Raw genomic sequence first — 22,465 nt, forward strand, 5'->3', positions numbered from 1 at the left:
AAATTATATTGATAATAAATCATGTTTGCAAAATGTATAAATGTGTGTGTGATATATATATATATATATATATATATATATATATGATTTTTGTGTTGTTCTGTATCTCATTGTTCAAATAACCCTACCATTAAAATTATAGACTGATCATGTCTTTGTCAGGGGGCAAACGTACAAAATCAGCAGGGGGATCATATATGTTTTTCCTTCACTGTATGTATGTATATATGTGTGTGTATATTATATATACTTTTAATATTACACGTCATTGGTTAAACTCACAATGAGCAATGAGAGTGCATAGTCCTGGGCTCAAAGTTGAGGACCATTTAATTTTAATGTGAAAAAGATGATCTTGTCCAGGAAAGTCACTTGGCATCCTCCACTTTGAATCAAACCCTTGGGTCATAATGTATACGGAAGTACCTTGTGAACATGTGCATTTTGCAGACACTTTGGAGCAGGCTTGTCACATTTGATTTCACTCCATAACCGCTGTTTCAGGTCACTTTTTTTTGTCTAAAATGTAAGTTTATGAAATCTGCAGCTAAAGTAATCTATAACAGAACTTGATTTCAGTAGGCACTTAAATCCAGAATCTCCCTGAGTAGTTAATCAATTTAAGGTCCTAAATTGTGTCCTAGCTGAAAACTCTTATCTTAACTGGGCAATCCTAATCTTTGGTGACAAGGGAGTGTAAGTGGCGGAAAGGACAGACAGAAAACGAAAGAAAGCAGCGCGTGAAAAGGTGCCACCCAGCAGAGACAGGAAGGAGGACACCCCAACACATTGATACTTACATACTTCTTACATACCTCCTCTAAAGATATTTGTGATTAGATGCTTTTGACAGGACAGGTGTGACAGCTGTTTTACTCATCATAATGACTCAACGGATACAATTAAACCTTTTCTACAATGTACATTTTTTTGAGGGGGGGTTACATCACATTTAGTAACAAAACCACAAACTAAATTCCACACTACTTCTTACCGAGTACAGTGTGAAACACATCGGATGTCAGATTCCGTCATAGATCAACTTTATTTGTGATGGAAAATAAAGATAGACAGTAGCTGAAATATTAAATAAATACCTTGTTCTTGTTATTTATGGACTGGGACTATGTAATATAAGTCATGAAAGCTGTATATGAAACTGGACAGTAAATAAGAGATAAGAGTTTTAGTAGTTAGCTGCATTATTTTCCCTTGATCCCATTGGCTATTACTATTTAATAATTTATGTAAAGATAAATAACATCTTTCTTTTAACATTGTTTCCCATGTCACCTTTACAATGTATTGTGTGTATTTTTTATCCATTATCCTTTTTGTATGATCCCTGTATTCTCTGCTCACTGTTTCTCTTTCAGGTGTACCCACTAAAATGTGAGTATGCAGGTCAACTCATCAGCTTTATGACTGCAGTCATGAATGGCCTACTCATTCAACATAACCTGTTATAACTTCTAATTTTAATGAAATATATCCCCATAATTGTGTCATGTTTAATTTTTGACATTTGACTACTTGACTACTTGACTACTTGACTACTACTATGACTCCCTATAGTCATATTTTCACTATAATTAATATATTTCCTTTTGTTTGTTTTTCTGTTGATTTCCTAGATATACCCTGTTGACTTCACTTGAACACTCCTCGGATGAAGAAAAGTTTTCCATTATGATTCCTAAAGTTTTGAGTTTCCAAAGCTTCATTTAAGTAGGAAGACTTTAAAAGCCTGAAATGTGAATGCATTAACAATGACAAGAATCAAACATTACACTGGGTTTCCTGGAAGTTTATTTCAGCTGTACTTGCAACCTTTCTTCTCATTGCAGTGACCAGTTATGGATTACAAATGCTGATACTGGGATTTTTTACTTTCTTTTTTTTATTATTTCATGTTACATATTGAGACTTAACCCCAAAACATTTTTGTCAATTGGAAGCTTGACCGTAATAGTTGTGATGCAGGTTCTCCGCAGATTTTACCATGGTTGTTAGTAATTTCTGCCCCGCTGGACTTTACAAACATAGCACGGGGAGCCTTTCGTACAGGTGATGGAGTCAGAGCAAGGGCAGAAGAGCACAAGGAAGTCGGAGGAAGGTGTGAGGAAAAGGCTGACCAAAGGGGAGGTGCTGCAAAGCAGGACATCTCCAGCTGGAGACTATACCCCCAGCTGTCAGGGAGACCCACTACCACAACAGCACTTCCCTAGCTCTTTGAAGTTAACAAGGGAGGGTCCTCCCAGGAGGGTTGGGAGGCCTTGCAAACCAAAAGGTCCACTTCAAGAACAGCTCCACATTTCCAAGCCACAGCCCACATCACCAGCATTCATGGCTCCTCGGGTAACTTCAGAAAGTGGCCTTGATGGGCCAGCATGGCAAGTTGTAGATCCAATACAACCAGGTCCGTCCAGGTCTTTCTCTTCTTCTGCACTACATGCCAGGCTTTCTCGTCCAGCCGAAGACTCAACTCAGAAAGCTTATGTGTATCGGCCAACTCAGGTTTCTGTAAAACAAACAGAGGAACCCCATAAAAAGGAGAAGAAACCCCAAAAGCCAGGAAAATATATCTGCCAGTATTGCAGTCGGCCATGCGCCAAGCCAAGCGTCCTTCAAAAGCATATCAGGTCACATACTGGGGAGCGTCCTTACCCATGTATCCCTTGTGGGTTTTCTTTCAAAACTAAAAGCAATCTATACAAACATAGGAAGTCTCATGCTCACAGGATTAAAGCTGGGCTGGCAACAGAGATAGGAGCAGAAACCTATCCATCCAGTCTAGAGATGGAGCATATTGGAGGAGAGGAACTTGAAGATCCAACTGAAGGAGAAAGCACAGACTCTGAGGATGAGACAAGCACAATGTCACACTTAGTGGAGGTTTCACCGCAGCAGAAGCATGGGTTATTGTCTTGCAGTGATAAAGTAGCAGGAAGTAGACAAGTTACAAGCCATGATATTTTCTCTCTTTCCCAACCAAATGTGTCAGTCAAATCTGAGGAAGGATTGTCATTTGCAGATCCACTGCTGGATCTTATCCAGAAATCAGAAGACACACATACTATAAAACAGAAGCTTGCTCTGCGTCTTAGCGAGCGGAAGAAGGCCAGTGAAGAGCAGATGTTCCTCAGTCCAGGGAGCAAAGGAAGCACAGAGTCAGGTTATTTTTCTCGTTCAGAAAGTGCAGAGCAACAAATAAGTTCTCCCAATACCAATGCCAAGTCCTATGCTGAAATTATTTTGGGTAAATGTGGGAGAATTGGGCAAAGGACTTCTTTGTTAGCTACTCCTGCCCCTCTTCAGGAGGAAAAAACAAGTATAGTGCCTCTGTCTGTGCCCAGAACACAGGTAATTGAACACATAACAAAACTAATTACTATTAATGAGGCAGTAGTAGATACCAGTGAAATTGACAGCGTGAAACCAAGAAGAAGCTCACTGTCAAGACGAAGCAGCATTGAGTCTCCAAAGGCATCCCTGACCCGAGAACCTTTTCAATTTGATGTCAAGTCTACTGGCTCTATCCCACCACTAGATGCCAAGACCACAGTTGACAAAACGAAAGGTGAACATTTATTCCTGTCACATCAGCAATCCCACAGTGCCACAGAGACGGTGCCTCTTCTCCGAAGCCACTCAATGCCTTCCTCAGCCTGCACTATAAGCTCTCCGCAACCATTCAGAGCTAGCTACTCATTTGACGAAAGGATTGTGGACTCTGAAGTCTTAAGTCACAGCCATGTGCTTTCTTCACACCCACGGCTGTTAAAGAGACAACCAGCAATAGAGCTGCCTTTGGGAATGGAATATGCCTCAGAAGAAGGGTGTTTAACAGTGAAAGAGACTTCTTGCAAAACATCTGATCACTTGGAAGCCAAAGAAAGTGATGTCTCCAAAAAGTCCCGGAAATTTGGAAGGAAGGGTTTGATCTATGAATGTAATATATGTGGTGCTTGTTACAAAAAAAAGGGCAATTATGAAACTCATAAAAAATATTACTGCTCAGACTTACAGATCTTAAAACCTCAAGCAGCAGTGCCTTACAGCTCTGCTGATACTGGAAAGGGACATTTAGAGCATGAAACGTGGCCTCAAATGCCACATTACACACAAGGGCCTAGCCAGGAACTCTCTACTTTACGTAAAAGACGTAAAGAGAAGAGTCTTGGAGATGAGGAAGAATCTCAGTCTTTTGATCGACCCGAGTATCCACTATCTGTCACAGCATCAGGTTCCCATTTTTCTACACATGATGCACCTTTAAACTTGGCTATAGATGCATTAAAGCATTCTGCTGATAGTGATCTTAATCCATTGCCAGATATCTATTCTCGGACACAAGTTTTAGAAGTTAAGGAGAGGACTGCAATTTCAAAAGAGATTTCTGTGATACAGCACACAAGCTCATTTGAGAAGTCAGAATCCATGGAACAGCTGGGGAGTTATGAAGAGGAAGTAAAGACTGCAGCAAAAGCAGCCTCTCACACTGTGAAAACACAGCAACATTCATCTCATTCCTTGCAGGCAAAACTGGTTCGTCAACACAATATTCAGGTACCAGAAATCCTAGTAACTGAGGAACCAGACAAACCAGAAGCAGAATTTGAGCCTCCTCCTAAAGAGCAAGAAAAAATAGAGGAATTTCAGTGGCCACAGAGGAGTCAAACTCTCGCTCAGCTTCCTGCTGAGAAGCTACCTCCAAAAAAGAAAAGGCTGCGTCTAGCAGAAATGGCCCAGTCATCTGGAGAGTCAAGTTTTGAGTCTGTGTCTCTCACACGCAGTCCAAGCCAGGAGAGCAGTATTTCACACACTTCCAGCCATTCTGTGTCTTTAGACAGGGAAGAGGGGTTCAAGGCAGATGTGCCCGGACAGATTTCAGAGCCTTCTGCCAAGTCCCCTGGGCATCACATGTTGACTGTACCCTCCCACCTTCACCATGGAAGAGAAATGAGAAGATCAGCCTCTGAACAGGCACCAAATGTATCACATTTATCTCAGATATCTGAGAACCGAAGCAAGTCCTTTGACTATGGCAGCTTATCTTCACCAGCTTCAACATCCAATCCAACAGCACAGGAGAGGAGGAAGTGCTTCTCAGTCAGACAGGCTTCTCTTACTAGGCGTTTGGAACTTGAACCAGACTTGACACCAAGGGATTGGAAGGAAACAGAACAGACTGCAAGCCAAATTTCTGTCAAAGGCTTCCCTGCACAGTTTCCAGTTTCTTGTCATGGAGAAAGGCTTAGCAGTTCTCCCCAGTCAAAGCAAAATCCTGTAACTGAAAAACTGGAAAAGACCAGTTTACCACACCAGCTTTCTCCCTTTCCAGTCCAGCCTCTACTTCACTTGCCAGAACGTTCTTCAGAAACATTGGAATCCCAAGCAATGACTGATGTTCTGTCTGGTCCATTGTCTCTTTCACACATCACTTCATCTGTATTTCGTACTTCACCACTACCTTTGCAGCACACTCACATTCATCCGGAACTTCCACAGGATTTATCTCCAGACACAGTAGATGTTCCTTTGAGACATCGATCTCCATTCATACAATTGCCATGCTCTGGAGCCCCTCTGTTTCCCCCTACTTTCTGCTTGCCTGTACAATCTCAATTTCCTTATTCAGAGCCAGCACAAGTTGTTGGGCACTATCCTCAAATGCTAGCACCTCCAGTGGGCACATCAAGCCTCTCCACAAATGACGGTTTTTCAGAAAGTCTTCAACCCCTTTCCCAAAGTTCCTCAGCTTCAGAGTCTTCCCATGCAGTTCCTGTATGTTCAGATCCTGTGGTTTCCCTTGTTGTCCCAGTGAGGATCCAGACATACATGCCTTTATATGGTAGTGCAATGTACACCACCCTCTCCCAAATCATAGTCACCCACCCTGAGTGCATCACATCCTCTGTTGTCCATAAATCTAAGGGATATCCAATCTTTGACTTTCAACATATTTTACCAGAAGATCGGAGCAGCCTCTGCCATCTGCCCTTCCTGCAGGTTCCATTTCCAAATGTTGAACTTAGCAGCTACATACCATTGTCAGCAGAGAGTGAACTTGGATATGATGGAAGCTCATCTGTTGGAGGCAGCAAACGAATGCTATCGCCTGCTGGCAGTTTAGAACTTACTATGGAAACCCAACAGCAGAAGAGGGTAAAAGAGGAAGAGGTAAAGGATGATTTTTTTCATGAAGAGACATCAAAGGCAACGAAAGTTCAGGAAGATGAAAGGACTTCAACTGTAGCTTCTCAAGTTACCATGAAGCCCTGCACAATAGACCTTTTGACTACATCACCAACAGCAACTACTGATCAGCCACAAGTGAAGGAAATAACCAAAGGTGCATTGGCTCCAAGTGTTGCTGGTGTATCAACTTTAAAACTACCTGGAGAATTGAAGAAATGCACAAGTAGCATGACTGTCAAAACAGAGGATTCTGGTGATATCTTTGAGTCCTCCTCTTCAAGTACACCTCCAGTCTCTAGGATACCTGTTAATCTCTCTGTCTCAGGCCACAGTGAAGGTACAGAAACTAAAAAGGTACTTTTCCCAACCCTCCACACAACCACTAATGTCAGCTGGTGCTACTTAAAGTATGTCAAGCCAAATCACACCCAGCAAAGCAATCGAAGGGCTTCTGTTTACGCTAGCTGGTGTATCAGTTTATACAACCCAAACTTGCCTGGTGTCTCTACCAGAACAGCACTGTCTCTACTCCGCTCCAAGCAGACGGCAGGCACAGAGATTTACACCACAGCTGATGCTCCACACTTGGATACAGGACGTCTAGTGCCCTCCAGAGCCCGGAAACCCAAAATGACAGAGGTGAGAATTGCTCATTTCTTAAATATAATATTTAAGGCATGACCCTGTTTCCATATTCTTCTTTAAAACATAATGTTGCAATAACTCTTGGTAGTGTTTTAAAAAAGCTGCACAATCTAGTAGTAGCTACTCTAGTAGTAGTAAAAAATATTGGTTGGAGAAGTGCCAAAAAAAAATATTGTGCTGGTTTCAATTGTTTTAATGTTCTTTCATTATATGTCTCCTTAATAAATAAATATATATATGTGTGTGTTTGTGTGTTAACAGATTTTTTTAACCTGGAAAAGAAAAGATTTATTTAACCAATCATTGTTAATGGGAGTAGTCCCAGAAGATTGGCAATTAGCAAATGCTGTGCCCATTCACAAGGCAGTATAAAGCAGTCGGGCAACTACAGGCCTGCGAGTCTTGCATCAGAAATGCAGAAATTAATGGAAATTATTGTTAAATGGATTAGGCAGTGAGTGACAGACAACAGAGGGTTGTAGGCAATGGAGTATATTAGGCACAAGGTCTTGTTACCGGTGGGTATACTTACACACACACATGCACTCATACCCACTGACTGCAGCACACATCCAACTCCTGCTTACTTCATCAGATCTGTGTACTTTGCGTGTCATGTAACACAGACGTCTGGGTGCCATGTGTCCACAACACCCACCTTAGCACCCCTCTGTACCCAAGCAGGAGGGCCCATAAAAAGTTTTCTAGTCACCATGGCGACCTGGTTATGTTTTTTTCAGGCAGACTGATATTTATTCTAACTATGTTGTCTTAGCCCAATCTTCTAGACCACTGGTTCTCAACCTTCCTAATGCCGCGACCCTTTAATACAGTTCCTCATGTTGTGTTGACCCCCCAACCATAAAATTATTTCCGTTGCTACTTCATAACTGTAATTTTGCTACTGTTATGAATCGTAATGTAAATACCGTATTGGCTCGGATATAGACCGCACCCGAATATAGGCCGCACGCTTAAAGTTAGGTGCTTTTTTAAAGGAAAATTTTTTCTTAGTTAAAAAAAAACGTAGAATAGATATGCTGCCACTCTGCCCTCCACCCGATATATACTGCCACTCTGCCCCCCCCCGAGATACGCTGCCACTCTGCCCCCAAGATGTGCCCCCCGACTTACCAAAGCAAACTCCCGTGTGTCTTGCGGGGCCGGGAGGGGACACCTACACAATACGCGTAGACAACTTCCGGTGCCGGCACTTCCGCCGGCACGGGAGATTGTCTAAGCGCATCGTGCAGACGTTCACCGGCTGCGGCGATGCGCGTAAACGACCTCTGCTGCCGGAACGTCTGCACGATGTGCTTTAACAATCTCCCTTGCCGGGACTCCCCTCGTGGGAATTCCCGGCAAGGGAGATTGTTAAAGCACATGGAGCAGACTTCCCGGCAGCGGAGGTCGTTAACGCTCATCGCCGCTGCCGGTGAATGTCTGCACGATGCGCCTAGACAATCTCCCGTGCCGGCACTCCCCCCGTGGAAAGTGCCGACAGGGGAGGCTGTCAGAGCGCATCGGAGAGTAGGATGCAGGTCCGCTGCGGGGGATCTGTATCCTAACCCTGCTAGACCCCGAATATAGGCCGCACCCCCACTTTAAAGACTTAAAGTTGGGGGGGAAGTGCGGCCTATATTCGGGCCAATATGGTATGTGACACGTAGGATGTATTTTCATTGTTACAAATTGAACATAATTAAAGCATAGTGATTAATCACAAAAACAATGTCATTATATATTGTGAAATATGTGTTTTCCAATGGTCTTAGGCGACCCCTGTGAAAAAGGACCCCCAAAGGAGTTGAGACCCACAGGTTGAGAACCACTGTACTAGACAAATACCCAGACTTAATAGCATTGCAAAAAGAGTCATCTCAGTGTGGTTTTTGTGCTGCGAGAGTCACCCCAAATTATCACATGACTGACAATAATAGTAACCTCCAGGTCTACAGATAAATTCATGTTAGTTGGAACAAGCATGTTTTTGTCAATGCTCACCTATGCAGCACTATGCTTAAGGAGAAAATATTTTTGCCTTGGGACTTACCCTTGAAGCACTAGTGTCATACTTTAAGCTGGCCCCTGTATGATGCGAACTTCATTGTAAGAAGACTTAACTGATTGTTTGGCTCTTTCAAATGTGTAGTGAAGTAAGGGAGCCATAATACAACTGTTCTGTCAAAGCTCCCTCTAGTGAATAAACCCCATTGACAAAAAATACAGCTAATATACGGTATGTGTGTATGTATGTACAGTACTACCAAAAAAGGCAATGTATGTTGAGTATCTGCGCGCTTAACATGACTCAAAATCGTCTGTGTGATACAAAAGTGCAGATTGTCTTCCTTAGTGATTAGGGACCTCTATGAAATAGAGAATGATACCTATGAAGTGATAACTAGTAAACTGATCCACAGGAAGGTGATGTGGGTTTACATGGTTATTGTACAGCTAGATGTCCATTTAAATTTAGATTTGATAGTGTTGGTTAACATTTAGTTATATTGCCTATAAAGTTCGTTATTGGCTCAATGTGACTCCTAAGCCACAGAGAAGTTTATGGTCCATATTTGGAATATTATAAATTAATGTGGTTAGCAGGCTTATTTTGGGTCTGCGGCATTAAACAGGGAAAGTTTAGTTGCAAAGTATTGTACTGTCATACTCAGTGAGGCCTTATGTTGAGGTAAGGCTGGGCGGTACCACATGATTATATCTTCTTCCAACCGCAGCTCTGTGGTCCTCACAGTCCCTTCATTGGAAGTGGCAAAAACTGGAGAGTGGGATTTTTCCAAAGTACTCACTGCATTCATGTGACCCTTGGGATACCTATTCTAGGTTCCAGATGTTCCTGAGTGGTCACTATTTGCGGGAATATGTGCTCACTATGGAAACAGGCACTTCCTTTATTCTGGTAAACATACTAAATAGCCTTATGTCAGTATTATGAGACAGAACAGGTATATAGTTAATATTCACTGAGGAAGAGGTCTCATGCCAGTTTAATCGGACCCTACACTGAATTTAATTGGTCCTCCTTAAAAAGTGAGAGTAAGGTAGATTATATGTTTTTGTAAATTAAATGGATTTGAGAGAGTAGAAATCATGTAGCTGATATAGGAAAGCATACAGAAGAGAAACTGTGACAGCTATATAGTACAAGAGTCATTAAATAAAACAGCTTACAAAGCAGGGACGCTTATTTTAGATAATAGAAAAAGTGTTAAGTGTTGGTTAAACAAACTTATTTTGATAAGTAAAGATCATTCTGCTTTACACTTGGAGATTGCCACCACAGAGACAAGCTGTGGAGGAGTCAGGGAAGGAGCCAATACTAGGCTCAGCTGTGGTTTCTAGTGTAGGTTTGTGTGCGTGCGTGTGTGTGTATATGTATGTCATGTGTGTTTCCCTATATGTTCCTAGATGAAGCCAGCCATTGATTTATTACACAATGAAACCATATGATTGCTTTATATGTATGATTACATGATTATGTTATGTCAATAATAACGGTACCATCCCTTTTCCTGCCCCATTGTGGAAACACAGGCTCACTTGCCTCCTCAAGTTCATAAGGAGACCCCAAGGAGAGAAAAAGAGGACGAAAAACGAGGGAGGTCAGAGGAGGCGGGCACAGCCACAAGGCGGAGTGAGCCATCACGTATACGGATCTTCGAGGGAGGGTGAGTGTATGTTTCTGCTGGAAAAATGTTTATTTTTACATTTTATCCTATTAGGCGATGCTTTAGCTGTATCATTGTTAGAAAATATTGTTTAGCCAGGTCCATGCATTAAAAAGACCCCAGTAAAATAATTTATATATTGTTTCTTTTTTTATTCTTATTAGTATCCTCCCTCCTTCCTCTACAAAATCTTTTCCTCTCTGTTCCCTTATTATTTACTTCCCTGTTCCCTTCTTTACCTAGCTCCCTTTTCTTTCCTCCCCTTCTTCATCCTCTGTCCTTGTGAGCAGAGGTGGCTGCATTTCCTAATCTTACATCATGCAACCGCAGACAAACGTTAACTCTGGCTGGATCTCTCTGCAATGATCTCACCGTCCCTTCCCCCATCTAAATGTGTACACACATTCACACACCAGAGAGCCGTCTGCTCTCTGTCCTCAAGGTAATTGTATCATATTAACAAGGCTGGTACTACCACATTTACTCCAGATCCCTCCCACCTAATTTTCATTGTCAGAGGAAGAACCAGTCTGCTAGATAAGTTGTTTTTAGCAAGATCAAGTCTATTCCACTTACATACATTAGTTGAAACAGAATTTGATGGCAGATAATGCGGCCCGTCTAGTCTGCCCATTTTTCCTGATGTAAAGATTCAAACCTTAATCAGTACTTTGCATTAAGTTTACATAGCTTTATGCCTATCCTGTGCATGTTGAAATGTCCTCACTGTATTAGCCCCTACCACTTCTGCCAGGTGACTTATGTACCAGGATCTCAGTAAAGTCAAACATCCTTACATTAGATCTAAACCCAGTTTTAGATTATGAGCTCTTGTTGTAATATTGGCCCTTCTTTGAAATAAACCTCCCTCCTGTACGTTGTTAAATCCCTTAATGTATTTTATTGTTTCTCGTCACCCCTCTCTCTTCTTTCCTCCAAGATATACATATGAAGATCACTTTGGTCCTTCGTGATAATCTTTATTCTGCAAACCACTTACCATTTAAGTAGCATTCCTTTCAACAATGTCAATATCCTACTGGACATTGGGAACTATAGACAATACTCTAGGTGAGGTCTGACCAGAGATCTGTGAAGTGGCCTAACCACCTCTCTCTTCGTGTTAATAATACCTTTAGCTATACAACCCTGCACCCGCCTTAAATTATTGCGCTGCCTTCTTACCTTTAAGTCCTCAGAAATAAATACTCCTGAGTCTCACTCTTCTGTTGTTACTGTTAGAATAATGCTCTCAAAGCTACATTATATTCTGTCTTTGGATTTTTACATCCCAAGTGCATTATTTTACATTTATCAACATTTAATAATGTCTGCCACACTTTGGACCTTCTTTCGAATTTATTTAAATAATTTGCCATTTTGCATATTCCACTAGAAACGTCTACCAGACCTTTGTATCATCTGCAAAAAAAAAAAAAAAGATCTTAATGGTAATGTAATATCTATAATACAAATATAATTCTGCTGCCTTTAGCAGAATATCTCTTAAATAATACCATTTCTCTTGGACTCCATTTGAAGATACTTACCTACATACCTTCACATTTTAGGCATAACATCTAAAACTATTGTTTTAGTGTGGGCAATGAAACCTCCATCCTCATATTAAACCACACTGATTGATTATCACTGGAGCCCGACCATTCTCCTATAGTGACATCCCAAATTAAGTCTTCATCTGTAAATACTAAATCTAGCATAGCCTCCTTCCATGTTGGCATTCCCACTGGCTAAAACACAATCCATGTAAAGAATTTAGGATTTCTCTACTCCTGACTACTTGGTTTCTCCAGTCCAGATTAGATATTAAAGTCCTTCCTAATGATAAAGTCACCTTTCATTGACATCCTACTTATTTACTCAACTAGCTCATAATCAAACTCCTCTACTTGTCTGGGGTCCCTATATATCATACTAGTGCAAACAGCCACTTTGTTTATATCTTTCCTTCTATCAGATTAACATTAAGCTATTTCTTATGTAAAACGCCTCATTCTCTGCCTTCTCTATCCTTTTTAGTATTTTGCATGTTGTACCGGGCCTCAAAAATTGTCACTTGACCCGCATTCTCACTTGTTACCAGTGTAGTAAGTTTGGGGATACTATTGCCCCCTCTCATAGTTTAAATGCCTGTTGATAAAACTGTTGGACCGCTTACTAAAAACGTATGTTCCTTTGGGACATCATTTTTTATACAGTTCCTTGTTATACTAAATATGACTAGTGTGGGAAATAAAACCAAAACTCTATCCAATTGTGCCTCAGAGTAAAATTCCTTCTGGATTTGAAAAATGATTTGTCACTGGATCAGCAAGCTGAAGGAATCCTGTCCTTATAACCAATTCTATCCTTGTATATTCATATGTGCTAAAAACTCATCTAGCCTATATTTAGAGGCATCTATCAAATTTGATAGTACAACATCTGTGGGTGCTGAATTCCACATCTTTATTGTTCTTACTTTAAAGAACCCCGCTTTAAGTGGAAATTCCTTTCTTCAAGTCTGAATGGATGACCGCTTGTTCTTTGCATATTCCTATTAATGAACAGGTAATTAAAGAGTGGCTGGTATTGTCCCGTGTGTATTTTTCCTGTATTGTATTATAGATTTTTTTCCTATACATAACTTTGGCAAACATGCAATTCCTGGATTTCATCCCCATATCTGATCACACACCTTGTGGGACCTTTCTTCCATTACTTGTATTCTTTTAGTTGCATCTCTGTGCATTACCAATGTGCATTACCATGTCTCTTTAACCCAAATAAAATGTCCTTAATTGATGTCCAATTCCTGTCGTCTCAGGATATGGTAGCAATGGAGGAAGGGGGCCAATTTGTCCATCTAGCCTCCTCTTCTTTAATTCCATTTTCATGTGAATTCTTTAGGATAGCTTGTTGTATGCAAGCCTACTTGACATCCTTTACTATGTTTGCCTGTACTACTTCCACTGAAAGTATCTACCAAGCTTTGTGGAACGCATAGTAGTTTATTTCCTCCTCACTTTGTTCACTTAACTTCCCTATCGATGGGATGTGTTAATATTTTTGAGAGCAACAGTTTACTTTGTTTGTTAGGGTCCAAGGAGTTTTCTAAAATGCCTCCTTCCCCTGACCGATGCAAATATTTAAGTCATGTAAGCAGAATAAATCCTCCTTCATACAAACGGCTAAATAGATCTGACACCCCTTACCTCACTGCAACACACACCTCTGCAGCTGGCTTGTAGCCGAGGACTGAAGTCTTACTGACCCGCCCCCGACTTCCTCTGGAGCATACCGGCTGCCAGCTGGTGTCAGAGCATTGACATAGTAACTGTAACAGTCAGGCTGGGGAATACCAGAGAAGGGGGGAGGACAGGGCAGACAATGTCACATGAGGATGAGAAAGAAAAAGCATGTACCGTATTGGCTCGATTATAGGTCGCACCCGATTATAGGCCGCACTCTAAAAGTTAGGTGCTTTTTTTAAAGAAAAATTTCAGTGGAATAGTAAAACAGTATTCTACCAAACATACTGTATTAACATTTTTGGTATCTATTATGCAGTTAGCCAACATATATTACATACAAACAGAAAACCAATTGCCATTTTAATGCCCGGAACTGCATGTCTCGGCATCGGGCGATACAAATTGCGCATTCCTGCACTAAACTTAGATTATAGGCAAATACGGTAAATACATGGTTTTCAAAAAAATTGCACATGTGATATTCAAAAAACTATGAATAGATTCAGATAAGAATAATATTTAGAAATAACGTTCACATCTGCCCTCTTTTTGTGTAAGTGCAACACATGTTTGACCTTATACACAGCTGTAATCAAAGTCTCTCTGTGAGCTCTTATTCTAAGCTTGGCATGTTAGATGCAGGTATTGCGCATACCTGTAAGGCAACTACATTTTGTTTGACCGGTTAAGTTTTCTTTTTTCCTAAACATAACCATGCCTACTCGCCAATCCATACCCACCTCTCCACATCTGCACAGGCATGGTCATTGGGTGATCAGTAAGTAGCCCATCACCTTTCATCAAAACATCTTCTGTTTTAGCACTCTAGTAAGATATCCTGAACATTCTTTTTTCTTTATGATAGGGGCAACCCTTCCATGTTTCTAAGCCCCCATATACAATAATGTATAATCTATAACATCTGTATTTTTGTTTAGTTTTAGTCTCCAAATTCTTAGCAAATTCTTTCCTGCTGCAGGTACAAATCCAATGAGGAATATGTTTATGTACGAGGTCGTGGCCGTGGAAAGTACGTGTGTGAAGAATGTGGGATCCGGTGTAAGAAGCCAAGCATGCTAAAGAAACATATTCGAACACACACTGACCTCCGACCTTATGTCTGCAAACATTGTAACTTTGCCTTCAAAACCAAAGGTGACCAATTTTTCTCCTATAAGAAAGTGGTTAGGACAGAAGTCTTGAATGTGGGTATTTTTTTTAACCATCCATAGCCTTTTGACATACTTGCAAGATTGTTTATGAAAATACCACTCCATTAGCACTTTCCTAATGATTTATGTGATGATTCTGAAACATTTTCTTTTTTTTTCTTATTTATTTAAGGGAATCTGACTAAACACATGAAATCCAAAGCCCACAGTAAGAAGTGCCAAGAGCTGGGATTGGTGCCACCATCACTGGCAGAGCTGGAGACAGAAGAAGGTAATACTTTGGCATGAGTACATTTTAAGTGATGCCTGTAACACTAAATAGAAAAATGTGTTCCCAATTTTAAGAGGATATGATCTTAGTGTTTCTTAAGTCCGCTTTTGCGTAGCTTAGGTTCTGGTATGGTTCATAGTCATTGGATAATGTTCCTCATGTTTTAATTTGCCAGGGACCAGCGATGATCGGTGGCAAGACAGTGATGTAGTGGAAGAGCATCAGTTTTCAGACTTGGAAGACACAGATGAGGAAGACTCTGATGAAGAGGAGGATGAGGAAGAGGATGAAGATGAGAGCCAGGAGGAGAAACAAAGAGATCCGTCACCAACAGTGGGTACCACTCGTTCACCAAATCAAGATCCTGAGAGTGCTGCAACATCACCAGCCTACCAGTTTTCTCCCAACCTACTGTTTGCTACAGATCCTCCAGAAAAAGACTTCCAAACACTGTTAGCTTCTGAGCATACAGTACCCAGAGAGACATTATCCCACAGGCAGTGGTCACCTGGCAAAGACATAAGTAGTAGAGCAGGACCATCAAGGAGACACCTCCTCCAAAAGAAAGAGACGCCATTGAGATGTTTTTCTCCGAAAGGTGTTTCTTCTCCACGCAGGGGTATGTCACCATGCCAACGTTTGCAGTCAGCCAGGGAACTGTCCCCTCTGCGGTGTGTATCTCCACAGCACGTGTCTCCCCATCGTGACCTTTCACCTCATTCATACATGTCACCAGATCGTGGGGCCTCTTCACCAGTTAGGCACATGTCTCCCAGCAGAGAAATGATGAGCGTCCGATATGCTGCCCTCAGAAGTGGGCTGGCCACTCCACCGCGATACCATTCCCCTGGCAGGGAGGAGCAGCATTTGAGTAGGTTGGATTCCCAAACCCAGTTAAAAGTTCAACATGGACTGTTCCCATCAGTTGTGCTACCTCACAGGACTCCAGAGATTGCAGAGCAACTGGTAAGAGTTGTGAGCGTGTAAACATATGCTCAGTTCCATGAATAGATACTATTGCATGTACCAGTAAAATTCTGTGATGCTTATATTAACCCCTTAATGACAAAGCCCGTACATGTACGGGCTCAAAATGCATTGTTTTCAATGGGTTTAGGGACCGCCCATTGTCCTTAAGGGGTTAATAAAATGATTATCCCTGAGATCTTAAATCTAACCTTATCTAAAAGAAAAAAAAAACACTTATATAACATTATATATTTGTATAATGTGCAAATAATTTAATTTTGCTTCATTGTACATATTAAGAAACTTGTTGATTTAAAAATGTAATGATCTGTGACATTGTTAACCCAAATTTATGTGCGATTACTTTCTAGTTTATTATCATATGAAATGAAATGCATAAAACAGAATCAAAAGGGATATGGTACTAATTGTTCATACATACGAACTGCACTGATGAGGATGAGAGATTTTCGATCGTGACATTTTAAGCTGTGTCTTTTCTATACCCTGAAGTTACTACTGAATGGTAATGAATGGTAATGATTGTGCTTTATAATGAGTATAATACGCAGTGACATATTTACTCTTGGTTTTGCTCTAGGCTGGACACAGGGCAAAGGCCCCAGCCACCCTGTTCACAACCACTGCCTTCTCTGCGGAGCACCAGGATATGATTTTGGTGCTCCGTAGTGTAAATGGGCTGACTGGGGAGATCACACTTTAAATATAAACAAAACTGGTACAGAATACATGGATGACCACAATTAACATGCCATACCAATATTTAACTAATTGCAGATTTTTAATGTTCATTTTGCTGTATTATTCTAGAAGCCGGGATCATCTTCTTTCTTGGCCTTGCTCAGGCCATTGCGTTCTCCTCATGTGCCCCATACCACTACCAGAAGCGGAGAGAACTTGTTCACCCACTTGCCTCTTCACTCACAGGATCTTCAGAGGACCCCTTATCCAATGATCCCTATTGGGGGCATTCAGATGGTACAGGCTAGGCCTAGCCCCCAACCCTCCTTACTTGGGCCACTCTTGTCTGAAGTGAAACGGGAGGGTCCAGAAGTGGTACAATCCCACACCCGACAACAAGAAGGAAGAGAGGAGCAGCTCAGGACTAACAGAAAAGGGGAGGAGAAGGGAGAAAGGGAAATATCTCCCCTCAGTACAGCCCCACAGCGTTCCCCAACAAGCACTTACTGCCAAAACGCTTGCACTCCTCATCTTGAGACGTCTCATGACAGCAGTTGCCACCACCAAGGGGAGACCGAAGGGGATGGGTGACTGGACACTTTCTTCTAGGGAATATTGCCTCTTACAGAGTTCTCTACAACATGTGCCCCATACATGATACGGGATGAGGATCCTTTAATGATACAGGGAAGGAGTCCCTCTAGGGCACAGGATAACAGTCCTAGGTTACAGTAGGATAAAAATCCCTAGACATGAGTTATGGTCCTCTATGGATACAGGGTATGACTCCTAGAATACGGGGAAGTAAGCATCCTGTATGGAAAATGGATGAATCAGCCTAGGGAAGATGACTTGGCACCCTTTTATCTATATTGGGTGTGTCCTGGGTACAAATATCCTTAGGAAAAGGCATTTGTTATGGTACAGATAAAAGATTCATGTAAGATACAGAATAAGGATTTCAGGGTGCTGACCTGGCACCTTAATAATAAAAAAGGAAGGAACCTTTTAGCATATGTAATATAAAACTTTTGTGTTCCATTTTGAACTGGGAAAGAGCTACTTCCTTCATTTCATTCCATCTCCCTCCCATGCTGTTTATCTGTGCCTTTTTATACATGATTTGCTTTTGAAATGCAAAAAAAAAAAATCACTGCTCCAAAAATGAAAACAGAACTTTTGATGCTGTGAAATAATGTGATTATTATTATTTTATTTTATTTTAAACAAACACCTGTTCTTGATGAATATTACTTGGGGCCGGGATGATTTTATATCAACCTCTGTCCAAAACTTCACCCTTGTTACCCTAATGAGGTCCTAAGTTCTGGGTAGGACATGCACTGAAAATGTATGTTTGTTTTTGGTTTTTTTTTTTAAATATGTATAATTTCTAACCTAACGTATGTATATATCTCAGAACATATATCTATATATATTGAACGGGGAGAGGCATCTGCAGTGGTGTACAGAGATATATTTATATTATGGATTTATTTAATTTGCGCTGTTTTTCTGTTCTGCTTTAAAGATGTGGGTTAAAAAAAAGCTTTATTTTACTTCAGCTGTAGTTGAAAGTGGCACTGCTGTACTTTATGGTGATATTGGGTATCTACTCATAACAAACACAGTGCTGTTTATAGTTATGAGTGTCTACTTGTGCGGTAAATGTGCTGCACTGTATAATGATCTTGAGTATCTGTACAGAGATAATGGGGTTTATTCACCAAAGAGGGAGTTGACAGGAGCATTGCAGTTTCATAACCCTGATTTCACTTTACATTATGAAGAGCCACTTGGACAGATGAATTCAACATTATAAATCTGTGAGCTCTTTTGCAAGTTATCTTACTGATTGAACTCTGCATTATACAGAACCACCTCAACCTTTCCCGCAGAGAGATTGGCCATGGAAATCCTTTTTCACGCATAGTGAATTCAAGAAGTTGAAACCACAATTCTCCTACAAACTCACCTAGTAGTTGCCACTTTAGTGCATAAACCTCAGTGATAGCGCTGCATTGTGCAATGGTGTTGGGTGACTATAAACTGGTAATGATGTATATTGATGCTAGTTGTCTGTTTGCTGTTAATGAGCCTTCTGTGCGGTAAAGTGATGCAGATTATGTACACCGCACTAGAGGATACATGGCCTTGCACAGCAAAGTAGTCATATACCATTCCATTATCTTGCATTGAGCACCTGCTCACCATCTATGTAAAGTACAGTACAAACGCAGTGCTTTGACTTGTTATTGAAGATACCTTTTATTTTGTGATTAATGGCTAGCACCTGAGATGTTCCCAAGCAGCCTTGGTTTAACAGTCTGGTTAATCTCTTCAGTGGAACCACATTTTTGTTATCTGCATAGAAAGCCACAGCTGTAGTACTGTACACCATGCTGATTTTCATAGTCTTAGTTGAACTAAAAGCTCATGTTTTAGCACTTATTATATAGAAAATTATTGCATCATGCACCTTATTATCCATTTTCATGTCTTTTTATCTGCTTGGCATCCCACACTTATTGACTTCTGTCATTCCTTCTCTCCAATTCATTTACTCTTCTCGTACAACTGCACACAATCTTCTTCTCCCCATTCTATTAAACTTCCCACAATACTACCAATTCCCCTGACTGCAGCTTCTGCAGTTTGCCATCTTGTTTGTGCTTGGCTATTAGGGAAAAAAGACATATACAAGACTTTTTGCTGCCGCTGTAATAGCAAAATTATAATACTCCATATTGTACTGCCATAGTTTTGCTTTATGTTGTTTTCCTCTATCTGGCCATTGCTGTCTTTCTTCTAGCTTGCTGCTATTAGGACATTTCTGGTCAATGACAACAAAGGGAAAAATACTGAAACTCTGGCAGTGTTTGCAGGGGGGAAAAAGTGAAAAAATCCTAGACTGCTGCTTTTGGAAATATTTTAGCTTAACAGGTTTTACTTTTCAGTCCTAACAGCATTTCTGTTGGGTTTTAGATAGACCCCTTTTTGTGTGATTTATCTCCTTTTAAGTAGGTCAATTAAATATGAAATATTTTATTGTTTTCACTTAAACCTTTCTGCATTGGATAATGCAGATCTTGTCAAAAACGTCCTCCTAATATGATCTAAGATCTGTGCAAGTCATGCACTCAAACTTTTTTCAGGAGTTGTTGAACATTTTTCTAAATCATTGTTAACATTTTCCTAGAGTCCTAGGGCCATATATCCTGGTCCTAAAGTGGTCCAGTTGGTCTTGTCTTGAATCATTTTGAACTTAGATTTACCTGTACCAGAACCTTTTATGATTATCTTAATTCTGCAAGCAGTCCTTGTCAATAATAAGCACCTGCATCATTTTAATTAATTGTATAAACAACAGTATGTAGCACCAATATTTGCATGATATTTCTGAGAAAGCCTTAATATTAAGATTTCACCATGCCAGAAGAATTCCCACGTGTCAGACTCTTCACACAGCACTTAAGTGATGCACTTTAAAGAAACAATGGCAGAAACCAGGCTCAGATAAGAGAGGCTTGATAGAAACATGCTCCTGCCCAGTACAAGGTTATCCTATCAGCATTGAAAAGATGGGCTAAGCGAAGGTGCTCAGAGGCAGCAACCCCTCTATTTTTATTTTTAGTAGTAAAAATGTATTCATAGCTTTTAAATATGGATGAGGATTAAAGAGAATAGGACCCACTAGTTTGGTATATGGCCCACCAGTGCCTTAAAAGTGATTTAAACGAGAGCACCTGTGTTCTTATACCCTGGCAACAGAATACATCCCAGCATCCACAACTATCTTCTTGAAGGATCAAGTTCACATGTTACAGGAGGCAGCTGTGATGTGTGCCCTTTTAGATTGCTTTTAGATAGCAATTTAATGTGTGTGAATCACTGATTACAAGACATTTTTACAGCTATGTGGCTCATGATTTCCGAAATCTGAATCCCACACTGTTGCTATGTCTAACAAGCTAGTGTGCTGTTGGTATGACATGTTACTGCTGAGTTTATTGCTGAACCTCGATTCAAGGAGAAAGCGCCGGTGAATGTAAGTGCATTGATGAGAGTTGTAGTATTAATGCTCTCACTTAGTCAACACTAGCAATAGATGAGTAAATCTCATTGCTATAACCGTACATTATACAGGGCTATCCAAAGTGTAGCAGAAGTTTATTGGGGTTGCCGGCTCATAACTTATAGTTAAATAGTGACGTCAAGATGCTGAAACCCAACTCTCCTGACAAGCATCCCTTTAGTGAATAAACCACAATAAGAGCAAAAATACTGCTCAGATTTGAACTACTGTTACTTCACTGACTCGGAAGTAAAATAATAAGAAGAAATGACTGGCCCTGAAAAAAAGAGAAAAAAAAGGTTGCTTAGATGACTGGTTTAGCTAAGGACGGCTTCAGCAAAATCTGAGCCTATCTAGCCATTTGTAAGGATCTGATTGTTAGAGAAACTCCTAGTTGCAGAGCAACTCATCCTTAGCATCAAAGCTTAGCTGTTTATAATGAAAAGTTAAAAGGAAATATTAAAGAAATAAACTAGTTCAATTTGCGGTTTCTCTCCATTTAAATTCACAATACATTCCGTATGGGAATTAAATATGTCAGGTTGCTATGGTTGAAAGGACTATATATTAAATGACCTTGGGCTATAGAACTACACAGCCCTAATTATTAAATACCTTGGCCTATTCATAGACATCCATGGATAGCATAAAGCAGTACCTATATGTTTCTTGACAAAATGCCCATATGTAATAAGGTGGGGTAAGTAGTAGATCACTATCTTGTTAGTATCAGCCAAAGATCTCCTAGAAGAAATTCTCATCACAACCCAGCACTGCTCGAAGAGTAAGCAGCTACTTATTCTTATGACTGTGAAGTTGCACAGTGACAGGGGAGAAGATTGTTTTTTAAATTAACTAATTTGATTTTAAAATTAATCATAATTTTGTTTACTTTTTTATTTCCCTTTAAAGATGACATGTTTAATTTTTGTATATTATAAAATGCTAATTATCCAAGGCACCTAACATGCTCGTTATTGACTTATTTGTTAGCTATATGAAGTATATATAATCACAAGCTACTAGAACGGCCTTTTAGATTTTACCATGCAATATCCCAGGAGACAAGGAGCCATTGCTCCTGAAGAGGTTTTTGCTGGCACCTTTTTTGAATTTAAAATATAACTCAATGAATGTACTTGTCTTCAAAGGATACTCAAAAATGTATGTATATAATTATTTCTCAAGTTGGTTGTCTGGCAGTAACATTCTACAACCCCTGACACATGTCAGGTGAGAGGGTTAGAGACGAGGTCCCTCCTTACCATGACTATACTTTGCAACTTTGATGCTTTAATGCAATAAGACATAATTTAAATTACATTATGTTAATCCTGTACGTTACACGAAACATGGGGTCTTTGAAGTCCAGATAGAGCTTGTGTTATTGGACATTTATGGTGATGACAGTTTGCAATTCAGGAGGCTTCACACCTACATGGATTATTACCTGTGTTGCATGGGACCATAGCTAAGGAGGAGGCCAT

General features: G+C 40.4%; 1 protein-coding gene across 1 annotated transcript in view; it reads left to right on the forward strand.

Annotated features, from left to right (window-relative positions):
* Window positions 1-2,070: 2,070 nt before the first annotated feature.
* The window catches only part of LOC149287965 (transcription factor HIVEP3-like), a 44,884-nt gene continuing 24,489 nt past the window's right edge, over window positions 2,071-22,465 (forward strand). The window contains exons 1-7 of the mRNA XM_089492301.1: window positions 2,071-6,840; window positions 7,353-7,364; window positions 10,402-10,535; window positions 14,769-14,944; window positions 15,134-15,232; window positions 15,408-16,198; window positions 17,033-17,200. Of these exons, the coding sequence (XP_089348427.1) occupies window positions 2,071-6,840; window positions 7,353-7,364; window positions 10,402-10,535; window positions 14,769-14,944; window positions 15,134-15,232; window positions 15,408-16,198; window positions 17,033-17,200 (6,150 nt within the window). The remainder of the gene's footprint in view (window positions 6,841-7,352; window positions 7,365-10,401; window positions 10,536-14,768; window positions 14,945-15,133; window positions 15,233-15,407; window positions 16,199-17,032; window positions 17,201-22,465) is intronic.

The sequence above is a fragment of the Sceloporus occidentalis genome, unplaced genomic scaffold (genome assembly GCF_023333645.1).
Source record: "Sceloporus occidentalis isolate IW3139 unplaced genomic scaffold, rSceOcc1.0.p SCAF_55, whole genome shotgun sequence".
Taxonomy (NCBI): domain Eukaryota; kingdom Metazoa; phylum Chordata; class Lepidosauria; order Squamata; family Phrynosomatidae; genus Sceloporus; species Sceloporus occidentalis.